Source organism: Eretmochelys imbricata, chromosome 2 (assembly GCF_965152235.1).
Source record: "Eretmochelys imbricata isolate rEreImb1 chromosome 2, rEreImb1.hap1, whole genome shotgun sequence".
Taxonomy (NCBI): domain Eukaryota; kingdom Metazoa; phylum Chordata; order Testudines; family Cheloniidae; genus Eretmochelys; species Eretmochelys imbricata.
Window position 1 is genome coordinate 246,939,929 of NC_135573.1, and position 14,612 is coordinate 246,954,540.

Sequence of the window (14,612 nt, forward strand, 5' to 3'; positions counted from 1 at the left end):
CCTTAGAGACTAACAAATTTATTAGTAAAATTTGTTAATATTTATTAATAAATTTTGTTAGTCTCTAAGGTGCCACAAGTACTCCTTTTCTTTTTGCGAACACTTCTATGGAGTAAGTAGGGGCTTGTCTACACGGTGAGGTCATGCACTTGATGGGATTTCTAAAGCCCCCTAACATGTTGTGTGTTAATTGGTACATGTAGCCCCTGCTGGTGTGCACTAATGTCCCCTAGTGGGTTTTAACATAGTACTGTTCCAAACAACCTTATTTTAAAGCACACTAGGGAGCTTTAGTTCGCAGCAGCAGGGTCTACACATGGACCAGCTAATGCACAACATGTTAGTGCACTTTAGAAGTCACACTCTTGCCATTTGCATTACCCCACACGTAGGCAAGCCCTAAGTGGTATTATCCCCATTGTACAAATGGCAAATTGTGACACAGAGAATTTAAGTGACTGTGAATCCAGCTCCAATATCCACTGAAGTGAATGGGAACCGGATGAGTGCCCATGCTTTCGCAGTATACAGCAAAACAGGGCTAGAGCTGGGATTAGAGCTCTGAGGTTCCTAGCTATAAATCTTGCCCGAGTCCACTTGACCATACTACCTTCCTTTAAAAAAAAAAAAAAAAAAAAAAAAGCCAATTCACTGAAAATTAAACAACATAACTAGAAGGTCACAGTCTGTAGCTTCTGCGGTCTCAGCTCATTACACACCTGGAGGTTCCTTGAATCCCTCATTACACACCTGGAGGTTCCTTGAATCCCTCCATAAGCCCCCTGTGCCCACCCTCCTATCCCACTCTATTCAGGCACTCTCTCCAACACCTTCCCTCACAACTTGGGATCTGTGCGTCCCCCATTCCCCTCTCTTCCACACACCAGTGGTGCTGTGAGTCCACCATGTCCTCCTCCCTCCATACAATTGTTCCCCATTCTTCCTCCCATGCCAGGAACTCTGCCTGTCCCCCATTCCCACTTCCATCCATACCAGGCTCCCTCATCCTATCCCACACACACTAGGAGTTCTCTATATACTCCCATTCCCTCATGTCCTCCATGCCAGGGGCTCTGTGTTCCCCCATTACCTCCGTTCCACCTATGCCCCCTCTTCCCACTTCTCCCCCACCATTCTTATTTCTTTTCTTTCTGACTGGGAAATAAATCATTCAGGGTGTCAACATATTATGCTCTGTTGGGAAGATGGGCAGGGCTGATATGGGGGGGTCTTGTTATGCTTGAAGGTGTTAATGACTGCCATAATTAATCACCAGGTCCTTAGGCTATGTCTACACTACAGAACGTACAGTGGCACAGTTGTACTGATGCACCACTGTAAGATCTCTCATGTAGCCGCTCTATGCCGATGGGAAAGAGCTCTCCCCGCAACATAATTAATCCACCCCCAACAAGCAGCGGGAGTACGCTGCCACTTATGCCAGTGTAACTTATGTCACTCAGGGCAGTGGAATATCAACACCCCTGAGTGACTTAACTTTTGCTGACAGAAGTGGTAGTGTAGACATAGCCTTAGTCTATACACAGTTGCAGACCTGGGTCAGCTAAGCAAATGCCAGGGGCTCTGTGTGTCTCCCGCTTCCTCCCACCAGGTTTCTGATTTTCACCAGAATACATAGGGTTCTTCCCACTGATGTCTAGAGCATTCCCTTGGATCAAGTAGTGACAAATCAGAGGAATTCAAAGGAAAGCAACACAAATAATTATGTACCTGGAGGGACTGATTTATAAAGGAACATTAAAAGAGCAACATTTTCACAGCTTGCTAAGTAACAACACACTTTGGAATTGATTGGATGTGGTATTCAAAAGTTATTGCATTACATCCATATACACAACCAGAGAAATACCATCAAGCTGAGAGCAGTACCTCACTTCACTCTGCCAATAGAGATTAATCTGAAGCAGTGAGATGGGGTTGCTGTCCAGTGGTTTTGTGTTTGGAGAGGTGCAACCTATTTGGTTCAGCTGATGCTCCAAGCCATGGAGAGAACACTAAGCAGTAGCCAGAGGTAAACAAAGCAGTTTAGCAGAAAATAAACCACAACTCACCCCTTGTGTAACAAGTGCCAGACAAGAGTGTTTAACCAATAGCAGTGTAAGATTATTTCCTAAACCTACAACATATTCTTGAGTACTTTGTTTTAATTTTTCAAATTTGGGGGACTCCACCCCTTCCCTTAGGAGACTGTTCTACAGTTTAATAGTGGTCTCCTTTGTAAGCTTTTTTCTGATATTCATCTTCAAATCTCCCATTCTTAATTTTATCCCTTTATTCCTAGTTATATACCCTTCTACCAATCTAATTTATTGTTACCTTAATGCACATACCTTTTAAATAATTGTGGATCGTTATCTGGGCCAGCCTTAGTTGTTGCTTAGCAAGCTAAAAAACTTCTCTTTTTTAAATCTTTCCTTATAAATCAGTCCCTCCAGGCCTCTAATTATTTTTGGTGCTTTTCTATGAACAATCTCTGATTGTCACTATTTGTGACAGGATTGCCAAATCCTGCCTGCCTTACACAAATCTCCCATCTGCTTCACTGGAGCATTTTATAAATTGATCAATCCATTAGTAAATTTGGCCCTCTTCCTATTGCTAAGGTGCCTAGAAGAAAGGCATAGTTTTAGGAACTCAGGTACCATAGGTGTACAAAGGTATATCTAGATCAATGGTTACCAACCAGCCGATCGTGATCAACTGGTCAACCATAGAGGATCTCCCAATCAATCGTGATCTCCGGTGGCACAGGGGGGCTGCCGCTAAGACAGTCTCCCTGCCTGCCCCAGTCCCACTCCACTCCCGGAAGCGGCCAGTATGGCCCTGGGGGTGGGAGGGTAGGGGACTCCCTCTGTGCACTGCGCCTGCCTGCAATCGCTGCCCCCGCAGCTCCTATTGGCCAGGAATGGGGAGCTGTGGCCAATGGGAACTGCAGGGGCAGTGCTTGCAGAGAGGGGCAGCGCATGGAACCACATGCCGGCCGCGCCCCCACCAGGGGCCACAGGGGCGTGTTGGCCTCTTCCGGGAGCGGTGTGGGGCTGGGGTAGGCAGGGAGCCTGCCTTAACAGCAGCCACACTTCACCACCAACCGGAAGCTGCCAGAGGTAAGTGCTGCCCGGCGGGAAGCTGCACCCTAGCCCTGAGCCCCCTTCCGGAGCCTGAACCACCTCCTCCACCCGCAGTCCTGAGCCCCGTCCCAGAACCAACACCCCAAACCAGCCCTGAGCCCCCTCCCAGAGCCAGCATCCCATACCTCCTCCTTTACCCTGAACCTACTCCTGCACCCCAAGTCCCAGCCCTGACTCCCCCCCCAGAGCCAGCACCCTGTACCCCCTCCTGCACCCCAACACTCTGCCCCAGCCCAGAGCCCCCTCCTGCACCCAAACTCCCTCCCAGAGCTTGCAGCCCTCACTCCCTCCTGCACCCCCAATCCCCTGCCCCAGGCTCAGCCTGGAGCCTGGGAACACACTGCAAACCCCTTGACCCCAGCCCAGAATCTGCACCCTCTCCCAAATCCCGACCCCAGCCCAGTGAAAGTGAGTGAGGGTGGGGGAGAATGAGTGAAAGAGAGAGAGGGGATGGAGTGAGTGGGGCCTCAGGAAAGAGGCAGGGTAGATTCTGGGTTGCCCTTAAATTCAAAAAGTGATCTTGGGCATAAAAAGGTTGGAGACCACTGATCTAGATTATATTAAATTCATTTTCTCTCCCTTACTTCTTTATTCATATGCATTGTAAGGGCTCCCGGGGATAAATATAAGCTTCCATTGTATTGCATGCATTTTACAAAAGTTATCTCCAGACAGTCCTCTTTCCCTGCATTCTCCTAGTTCTAAGCCAATTTCTTCCCCTCACTGATAAAACTTTTAGGTGCCAATCCTTCACACACTTGAGTAGGTTTGCTGTTATAACTATACTGACAACTCCCTCTGGTGTAGACACAACTTCTACCGGCAAAAGTGTGCTTTTGCCAGTATTGTTTATACCAGATCCCTGAACAAATAAGACACCAACAAAAGCAATTTTTTGCCAGTATAACTTCATCTCAGCTAGGGCTTTTTCTTTTATAGAAATATCATTTAAAATCACACCCTAAGTGACATTATATCTGCAAAAGTTTTTAGTGTAAATCTGGCCTTAGAATATGTCTTGTCTGTGAAGAGAGATGGGTTTTTACACTGAGGCTTTGTCTACACTACACAATTTGTCACGACATGGCCATGTCACTAAAAGTCAGGCAGTGTAAATGTTGTTTGTTAGCACTTTTGCAGACAAAATACTTTCACCCCCTACGAGCGGGGTTCGCGTTGTCAACAGGAGAGCACTCCTGCTGACAACAAGCCGTTTACACTGCCACTTGCCATGGCAAAACTTTTGTCTTTCAGGGCTGGGAACTTCTTTAAGCACCTGTGCATGACAAAACTTTAGTCATTCAATTGGCAGTGTAGGCAAAGCCTAAGATAGCTAACTCAAGTTACACATAAATATCTAACCCAACTTAGCTATCTTGATATAAAATTGTAGCAGAGACAAGGCATAGGTAGTTTTTATCTCAGTGTACATCTTCACTACAGAGACTATATTGGCAAAGCTATGTCAGCATGACTCTGTAGGGTAGACACAGCATACACCGATGGAGGGAATTTTTCCGCCAGTGTAGAAACACCACCTCCCCCAAATGAAGTTAGCTATGTCAATGGAAGCATTCTTCAGCTGACATAGTTGTGCTTACACTGAGGGTTAGATTGGCATAACTATGTTGGTCACGGGGATGATTTTTTTCACACTCCTGACCCACATAGCTATCTCAACATGCCCTTAGTTTACCCTAAAAAGGTATGTCTACACTGCAAACTTTTGCCAATGCAAGTTACACTGGCATAAAGCTGCCGCAGTTAGGATAGCACTTGTGTGCATGCATGCTTGCCTCCTTGTGTCAGCACTCTGTATACTCACCAGGAGTTCTTGTTTTGATGCACGGTGTGGTGCACCATGAGTAGGTATCCCAGTGTGCAACTCACCACCATCCAGCATACTATTTTTTGGGAAGTTTTGGCACTGCATGGTGGGGCAGAAATGAGTTGTGTTGGGGTGATTGGCACTGCACGGTCAAGTTTCCATCATGCAACTTTCTCCACCCCATAATGCCTTCTCTATCCCATCATTTTTGTACCTATTTCAAAAATCCCATGACCCCATGTGGGACTTGTTGCTGTCTGCCATTTCCAACAGAAGCACGGAGCCTGCCCAGCTCTGCACTATTGTCATGAACGTTGTGAGCACAGGAATCGGAATCCTCTGGTATTTGCAGAGCCACAGGGAACATGACCATTTCCTGGAGGGCAGATGGCAGTGGGACATAGTGAGAACCAATTCAAGATTGTTGGTGGAGTTCATGGAGCAGCTGCAAACAGTGGAATGCCACTTCTGGGCCCAAGAAATGAGCATTGCCTGGTCGGATAGCCTCATCATGCAGACTTGGGATGACGAGCAGTGGCTGCATAATTTTTGGATACGCCAGGTCACATTCGTGGATCTGTGTGATGAGCTCTCCCCAGCCCTCCAGTGCAGCGACACCAGAATGAGAGCTGCACTGAGCTATCAGTGGAAAACCATTTTGGAGTTGGAAAATCTACTCAGGGAGCCATTGTCATACAAGTGTGCAGGTCCATTAGTCCCTTCTTGCTATTCAGGACAGTGACTCTCAGCAATGTGCAGGACATAATGGATGGCTTTTCAGCTATGGGGTCCCTGCACTGCAGTGGAGCTACAGATGCCATGCATCTCTCTATTTTGGCAACAGACTACCTTGGCACAGAGTACATCAACAGAAAGGGCTGTTTTTCTCTGATAGATCACCAGAGATGCTTCACTGACCTCAAAGTCGGCTGGTCACAGAAGGTGCATGATGCTCACATCTTTAAGAACACAGAACTGTTCAGAAAGCTACAGGCCGGGACTTTCTTTCCCAATTGGAGGTATACCAGTGGCGATGTTGAAATGCCAATAGTGGTGCTGGGAGAGTCACCCTATCCCTTACTCCCCTGGCTCTGAAGCTGTACACTGGCCACCTTGCCAACACCAAGGAAAGATTCAACTATTAGCTCAGCAGGTGCAGAATGACAGTTGAACGTGCTTTTGGTAGGCTGAAAGGGCGCTGGCGTGTTTACTTACAAGTTTGGATCTCATTGAGAAAAATATCCTAATGGTTATAGCAGCCTGCCACAGGCTGCATAATATTTGTGAAAAAAAGGGGGAAAGTTTCCTGCCAGGATGGAGGTTGAACAGCCAGACACAAGGGCTATCAGAAGAGTTCAGTGCAGAGCCCTGCAACTCAGCGAGGCTGTGAAAGAGCACAGAGTAATACCTTGTGGTGTACTGTGCTCTACCTGGCCCTGCTGTTTGGGGGCCTCTTACAAATTGTGTGGTGCTTAGTACACATCTATGAATATGACACTGTCAATGCACCTATTAGTTTTGTGGTACTTGCTGTACATTTATGATGATTACATTGTGTTTGTCACTGGTCCCATGAGTTTTGTCACAGTGTACAATAACTGCTAAGTGGGTGCTTTCATTACCACCAGGTAATGCATCTGATGAAGTGAGCTGTAGCTCACGAAAGCTTATGCTCAAATAAATTGGTTAGTCTCTAAGGTGCCAGAAGTACTCCTTTTCTTTTTGCGAATACAGACTAACACGGCTGTTATTCTGAAACCAAACAAGACATGCTTATTGACATTTCTGCTTGAGAGTGCTTTGCACAGCGCCACTCCAGCCACGGTAAGTATGGCCCACCAGAGTTGAGGGAAACGATGAGGGAATTGCTTGGTTGCATGAAGCTGTGGGTGGAGACCAATGGCACTAGATACTGGCACTGTTTTCCCCAGGCGTTGGTGATTTTATCTATCTCACTCTTGAGAGTAACAAAGGTTGAGAGCACAGCTGCTGCTGGTGTCACAAAGCTGCCTGGGCCTATATGCCGCTAACCCGGTTACTGCATGGTGCCTGCTGAAGTTATTGCTGATTGGCGTGGGAAAGTGTCCTACCATTGTGGAAGAAATAAGGATCCCTAGAAACCTTCAGGACAGGATTGCAATGTACCTCCATGGAAGTTTCCTGAGATCTCTCAGCAGGATTCAAATGACATCACTCTGTATATAAACAAACTGCTTTTCATGCCCCCCCCCCAAGTCACATGTCTCCCATCCTCCTTCTCTTGTTCCTACACCTACACCTCACTGTTTACACCAGGTGCCTGTGACTCGGGTTCCTTGGGGATAACTATGGTGTTGTGCGGGGCAAGGGGTCTCCCCCAAGTATGGCCTGCAGCTCTTTGTAAAAGCAGCAGGTCTATGGCTTGGCACTGGATCAACTGTTGGCCTCTCTGGCCTTCTGAGATGCCTCCCGCAGTTCCTTCACTTTCGCGCAGCACTGCTGCTGATCCCTGTCATACCCCCTTCTCCTGCATCCCCTGTGCAAGCTGCTCAGAGATGGCCACATTTCTACGGCTGGTCCGTAGCTGTGCTTGCTCAGCCTCTTCTCATCCCAGGACCAGAAGATCCAATATCTCCTGTCTACTCCAGGCCAGAGCGCACCTGGAGTGTGTAGGTGGTGGGCAAGGGAGGCTGGGCCTCTCCAAACAGCCGGGGTGTCCCTGCCCACACTCTGTCCGCAGGGCCCTGCTTTGGCAGTGCTGCTGGGCTCCAGGGGCCGGAGCCACGCTGCCCGCCTTCCTGGAGCTGTGCCAGTCCCTCCCGGTCCGCTCTGTCCCTCCCGGCACTCCGGGGTTGGGGAGGCTGCAGTGGTACTGTGCACTCTCCCTCCCAGTGCTCCGGGGCTGGGGGGGGCTGTGAGCATTCGCCAGCCTGGGGGGGGGCAGGGGACCATGGTGGGGGGCTCTGGGTTCCCGTTGTGTGTGTAAGGGGTGGGGCCTCGGGTGGAAGGGACGGGGCTGTGGGCTAGGCTTCCACATCCAGCAGTTCACGCGCCGCCCATGGTAGGCGGCATGATCGTTTGGGCAGCTGCACCCAACAATGGTGAGCTGCTAGGGTGCTTGCCAAGCTGGGCAATAAGGGAAAATCATTTCAAAAATTCATGGGGTTTTAAAAGGCAAGGGGGCTTCTGGTCTCTGTGACCTCTGGGCAGTGGAGTTCACAATTGTCAGTGTCGGGCAATGTGGTACAACTGCTGGAGGACTGGTGGGGTCTACATTCATGCTGTGTCAACCTCACTACATTGACCATGGCTCAATGCCACTTCGGGGGGTGATGTTATTATATCAGTGTAATGGAGAGCTTACATGGAGCAGAGATAAATTTAAGTGTAGACACACACAACTACGTTGACACCAGGGAGGCTTAAATGGACTTAACTTTGTACTGTAGACCAGGCCCAAGACTCAGTGGGGCTAGTTGAAGTCATCACTGTACCCTACCGCACCCCCACCTGGGTTATACCTCAATTACCTACACTGAGGTTAAAAACTACCTATGCCTTTCTCCACTAGGATTTTACATTGGGATAGCTAATTCAGGTTAGATAACTCTAAAAATACCGGATCAGAGCCTTGTCAGTGAGAGAAAAGGACAAATTCATCTCTTCTCTTGAACAGATAAGGTACTGTATGGCATGCAAATCCTGTCAAAAGAGCTTTTAAAGACACATGTATTTGACAAAAAGGGTTATACTAATCTGACCGTATTAATTAATCTTAATATTTTGTATTTAGTACCTTCCTCTTTTCCCACTGAAATCAATGGGAGTTTTACCTCTAACTTCAGTGAAAGATCAGGAGTGGTGCCTTTCATCTAAAAATCTTAAAGCATTAATTGAGTAGACCACAATGGGTCAAATCCTGTGATTTCTTTCTTCTTGTTTTAAATTTAAATACGTTGAAAACATCCAAACTGATATCCTTGGTATCTGGTACCCTGGGCCTAGGACATGATCCTGAAAATCCTTACTTATGTAAGTAGTCTCTTCTCCTGCGAGCAGTCCCACTCAAACAAATTGAATTATTCAGGTGAGTTATTCAGATCCTTCAATTTGAATAGGATAAATTTAATCTTAGAGTGATTATTTTTCCTTTTAAAGTGACTGATTTATGGCATTTGTAATGAAAATGCCAGGAGAACTTTAGCTGTAAATGTTGCAAATGTTCAAATGTTTCCCATTAGGCCCCTTTGTGCAATGTCATAAAAGGCAAAAATTTGGAAAACAGGAGAACGCAACTAACATATATTCTGCAACAATCAGATAACAAGTAAAATAATCACCATTTATCAGCTGAAAGCTTTAAGAAGTAAAGGTGCAACTCCGAGATACACTTTAGTAAGGGAAACTGGATTACTACAACGCTTTGTATTTCCTCCTTTTTGACTGCCTCATTAATACATGAAAAAGCGGCTTCTGCAGTGCTCTGATGCTTTCAGCATACTGTGTCCCACACAAAACAATAAATAAACAGAACGTGGATTTTCAGATAGGAACCCTAGAGCATATAGTTTTAGTTGGTTTTCATTGGCTAGATCCTAACCTGACTGAAACAAGAAAGATCAGAGATAGGATGCTGTCTGTCTCTGCTGGTATCACTCAGGAATCATTCCACAGAAGACAAAAACATTACCCTATATACCTTGTATGCTCTTGTATCATCCTAAATGGCATGTGTGTTGTTATGCTGTAAAAAGTAATGGGCCTGGTAAAAAGGACCTGAATAATTGGTTCTGGTCTTGCACTGCACTAAGGAGCAGCATGGGAATGGTTAATAGAAATTAGAGTATATAATGACTAAACGAATAGAAGCAAATGAAATTAAGGGATTCATCTACTAAGATCATGTCTACAGCACATATTTCTACTTGCATAGCTATCTCTGACAGTATTATGAAGAGGAGTGATTCCTGATTGACATAGCAGAGTCAGCAAAAGCCTCTAGTGTAGATAGTTATATTGGCACAACGATGCGTTTGCCAGTATAGCTTGCTTTGCTCAGGCTGGCTCCATTTTGCCTGTATAAGATAAGCTGCAAATAGGAGTGTTATGCTGCTAAAGTACCTATGCTGACAAAGTGCTCCTAGTATAGACATGGCCTAAAGCCTTGTCAACATTACTGAATTTTACAAAAATATTCCCCCTGGTTCCACTACTACTTTAATTGAACTAGTGTTAGCACCAGTTGGGGCTGCCAACTCTGACTGAAGTTATTCCAGGAAATTTTTCCCCCTAGCATGACGTAATGTCATTTTCTGAAAATATCCTATTGAAATCTCCCGGATTGCTTTCAATAGTCACCGGGAGATCGATGCTGATTCTGGGAGACTACAGGCCAATCCTGGAGGTTTGGCAACCCTAGCACCAGTGGAGGCCTAGGCTCCCAGAGCCCAGGATTGCTTTTACCACCATGTCAACTAAAGATGACAGTGGGAAGACACCAGAAGCCAGTTCATCTGAACTAGTGGTAATATGGTGGGAATCTTTGTAAAATTCCCTACTACAGACACATTCTAAAGCTTACTCTGCTCTTTCAAAGGAGCTCCTACATTCTTTGATTTTGCTGCTACTGACTTAAATGGGAGCAGGATTGGATCCAATGTGCTTCTTGTAAATCAAGGCTTTGAACTGAGAATGATCACTTCTTGGCCTTCTGATTAAGATCAAGTGCAGCATCTATTATTATCTTTATGCATCTCTGTCTGGGGATTATGTATTAAATGGATTTTTTGAACTAGAAGATGGTCTAGCAGCTTGCTTCCTTTCCACAAAGTGTCTCCAGGAACTCCTTGGAGGAAGAAGGAGAGAGAAAGAACTGCGGATGTTCAGTATGCTTGTTATAATACAGCAACTGGTTTAATGCAGGGATTCCCAAACTACAGTCCCGAGCAGTCCGTTGGTAGATGCAACTGCATTCTCCAGTCAAGCTCTCAGTAAATCTTTAACTCCATGTGACTCGTGTTGTAATCTTGTTCAGTGTTATACAAAACCGTGTTTTCCCTATTTGAATACCACAGTTTGCTCTCAACATTTTTTTAAAGTGTAATTTTACTAAAATTGGTTTCAAAGAGATCTTGAAGCACTTCTTTGAGTGCATATTGCTAGTGATTTATATCATCGCAATTGTTTACATTAAAATGAAAAGGAAATATGGACATTGTTTATTTAGTGTTATAGTTTATATGTATGTAATCATTAAAATGAATAATTTTCCTCAAGAAGTGTTAATAGTGGGCCACGATGCCTATTGCAGCTGCATAAGTGGACCTCAGGGGAAAAAGTTTTGTAACCCCCAGTTTAATGAATATGGAGCGATGAAGGAAGGCACTGCCTTGTATTATATCTTTATGTTTTTCATTAACTGTCATCCTTATAATAAGAGAACTGATTTCCTAACCGTTTTTAACAGTGTCTACACATAGTATCCCTCCTTTCAGCTTTCCCGAGACTCATTAAATGAAAGTCATGATTTGTGAGGCATAAGCATGGACACACTATAATCTAAATGAAACAAGAACGAACAGAATTGTGGTGAGGTCCCTCCCCAGCCAACGGAATATACACACACATATGCTTTCATTAAAGTGTACTCGCTGTTTGTTTCTTGGTGTGCAGAATGTAGTTCAAAATGAACATATCAGAATATGCTGAAAGTTGCCTGGTTTGTTAGAGAAAAAAAATGGAATTCAGGACATCTGAGTATTATTATTTCTATCTCTGATGTTGAATTTGGGTAAATTGCTTGGCACCTGTGTGCAGCGTTGCCACCTGCTAGGTCCTTACACATCTGTCATTCCAAGCAGCCAAGAGCCCCGCTGGCATCAACATTCTGTCCCTGCTACCCAGGTTCTAAAGCACATGACCTTCTCACAGGTAACATGGGGAACATGGAAAAGAGATCTTACTGCAACACATTGATTCCCTCTGTGGACATGGGACTTAGTGTTCCTCACTCCCTTAAAATGGGATGACAATACTTAGATTTTGTAAAGCACTTTGAAGTTAAAGAGCATTATAAAAGAGGTAAGTATTAGGACTTGTCCACACTTGAAAATGAATTTGGATGAAGGTACCACCACTCTTACTCTGGAATAAGAATGTCCAAAAATAGTTATTCAGGGATATTCCAGAATAGCTATTCTGGAACAACTCCATGTAGAAAAGCCTTTATTATACCGCCTTCCGCTTCCAGAAATGATGTAAAATAATTTGTTTTGCTTGTTTAATTCATATTGTAGTCATTTTTAGAGGTAAAAACCTCAGAGCAGAGAGAAAGAGAGAGAGAGTTGTGAATGACATACACGAACGTGACCCGATACCCTAACCTTGAGCGGCAAATTTCGACAGAAGAGCGGGCTGGCGAGGGCACTGTGTTTGTACAGCGCCAAGCACACACCGTTAGCACATAACCACCATCAGATGCAATACACTGAAAATAACTGTCACGCAGACAAACGTGGAGCAACAAATGTCGATGGCACAAAATGCTGCGCAAAAACCGAACCCCAAACCGGCGGGACTTTTAGAGCAAGCCCCCAAAGGCTGCCTAGCGTGGCATGTTACCTAAGGGCACGCGGGGCAAGACAGCGTTGCTGGCGACCCGCCACCCGTGAACGGTCCCCGAAATGCCCGGGGGAGCAGTCACGAGGCGGCGGAGCGGCGCCCTCCAGCGCACGGCGTCGCCCGGCTCGCAGCGGCGGGGCAGAGCCCAGCCACCTGGCTCGCCGCAAACTTCGCCGCCGGTGCCCGCGCGCGCCAGCGGAGCTCCCGGGAGCGTTCCATTCCGCCCTGCCGCGGGCCGGCCCGCCGCCCGGGCAGATGGGGGGGTGGGCTCGAGCGCCCCCCCTAGGGGCGCGCGGGGGCCGCCGCACCCGGCGGGTCACGTGCGTGTGACAGCCGCTCTCGCTGGCCGCGGCAGCCGCGCCGCAGTTCCCCCCGCAGCAGCCGTCTCGAGCGCTCGCCGGAGCCGGATCGCGCGGAGCCCGGGCGCGCTGTGCAGGAGTCACCCCGCGGGTTGCACCGGGCGGGGGCCGGGCTAGACCGAGCCGCGGTGCCGAGGAGCTGCAAGCGGCAGGCGGCGGCGGCGGCCATGGCGGGGCTCCCCTGAAGGAAGCGGCGAGGGAGGAGGAGGAGAGGAGAAATCTCTGCATTCCCTCCACCCCATCCCTGCGCGCGGACTCCTCGTCCGCCTCCCTCCTGCATGCACTGCTGAGACCGCGCGAGGACTCTGGCATCCACCGCAAGCCCCCCACGTTCCCCCCTTTTCTGTTGCAAACAAAGAGAAGAGAGAGAGAGAGGAGGGGAGAGAAAATCTCCTTGGCTCGAGTATGGCGGACCGCAGCCTTGAGAGCATGTCCCTGCCTCTGGAGGTGAGAGCCAGGCTGGCTGAGCTGGAGCTGGAATTATCGGAAGGTAAATGATTTGTGATCGTCCCTCTCATTTCCACCCCAGCCTCGCCCGCCGGGAGACCCGAGGGGACCCCGCTCCGGGGCTGTCTGCAGCTCCAGGGTGGTGGGAGCAGTAGGCTAGGAGGAGAACCGGGGGGCCGAGGGGGAGTGACACTTCGATGTGGGGGGGGGTCCCTGGAAGGTTGATTGTCTCTGCTGCAGTGTGTAACCTCTCGTCCCCAGCTTTGTGTCCTCATCTCCTGTGTGTATTTTGCATGGTACAATTGTTTCCTGTGAGTGTCAGTTTCTCCTGGTATGTTACACAGCCTAAGGAATGGAAGGGGGGGGGGGGGGAGAATCCCACAGAACATGGGGTTGATTTTTTTCCTCTTTCTCCTTGTGATTCTCCATGAGGAATTCGCTGCATTTTCAGTTTCTCTGGAAACTGGTTTATTGAATATTTTTTTCCGTGGTTGCTTTTGTTTTCTCCCTAATTCCTGATGGCGCCTGTTGTCTCTCTTTTTTCTGCCCCTTCCCCCCACTACCTTTTTCTGAGGCTGTGTAATTTTTTTTCTGACTGTAAATTCCTCCTCTTTCTCGCTGCCTCTCCTGCCACAGTGCTGGTGGAGATGGAAGAGGGGGCTTTGGCAGCAGGATTTGCTGCTCCAGTGTTGCATGTTTTATTACGGAAGATGGAAAAATCTTAAGGGCTGGGCTTGCAGGGATTCCTGTCCTGCCAAGAAAATGCAGTATTACAGAAACCTGCTATATACTTTGTAACAAAACCTATTTGAATATATCCAGGGACTTGCGTTGAAGTCCATGCAGTGGAGTCAACATTTAAATCAGTTGCAACAAAATAATAATATCTAGGAAGGTTTATTTTAAAAAAAAAAGCCAGTTAATTATTTCTTTAGGAGAAACAAGGATTTTAGATTAAACAGAAAAGTCGTTTAACATTTTTAATTGCGAGCTTGGGATCATTCTCCGGTTTGGTCTGTTTGGATGCTCCACGGATTCCCTGGTTGGAAAAGATGTCAGTGTAATTCTCATATTATTGTTCCTCTGATTTGGAGGATAAGCTGAAGAGACTAAACCCTCCACCCAGCGTGTGTCTCGCTTCACATTTTGATGTGTGTCAGATTGGGTTAAGTAAGGAGATGTGCCAAATGATTATTTTGTATGAGGATTACTTATTGGTTGGCTAGTAAC

The 14,612-nt window shown here is 47.0% G+C and overlaps 1 protein-coding gene and 1 pseudogene across 1 annotated transcript in view; both read left to right on the plus strand.

The window, feature by feature from the left end:
* Positions 1 to 10,650: 10,650 nt before the first annotated feature.
* LOC144261695 (U2 spliceosomal RNA) lies at positions 10,651 to 10,804 on the plus strand (annotated as a pseudogene).
* A 2,536-nt stretch (positions 10,805 to 13,340) lies between these two features.
* Positions 13,341 to 14,612, plus strand: part of DIP2C (disco interacting protein 2 homolog C) — a 492,048-nt gene continuing 490,776 nt past the window's right edge. The window contains exon 1 of the mRNA XM_077809483.1: positions 13,341 to 13,425. Coding sequence (XP_077665609.1) covers positions 13,341 to 13,425 — 85 coding nt within the window. The remainder of the gene's footprint in view (positions 13,426 to 14,612) is intronic.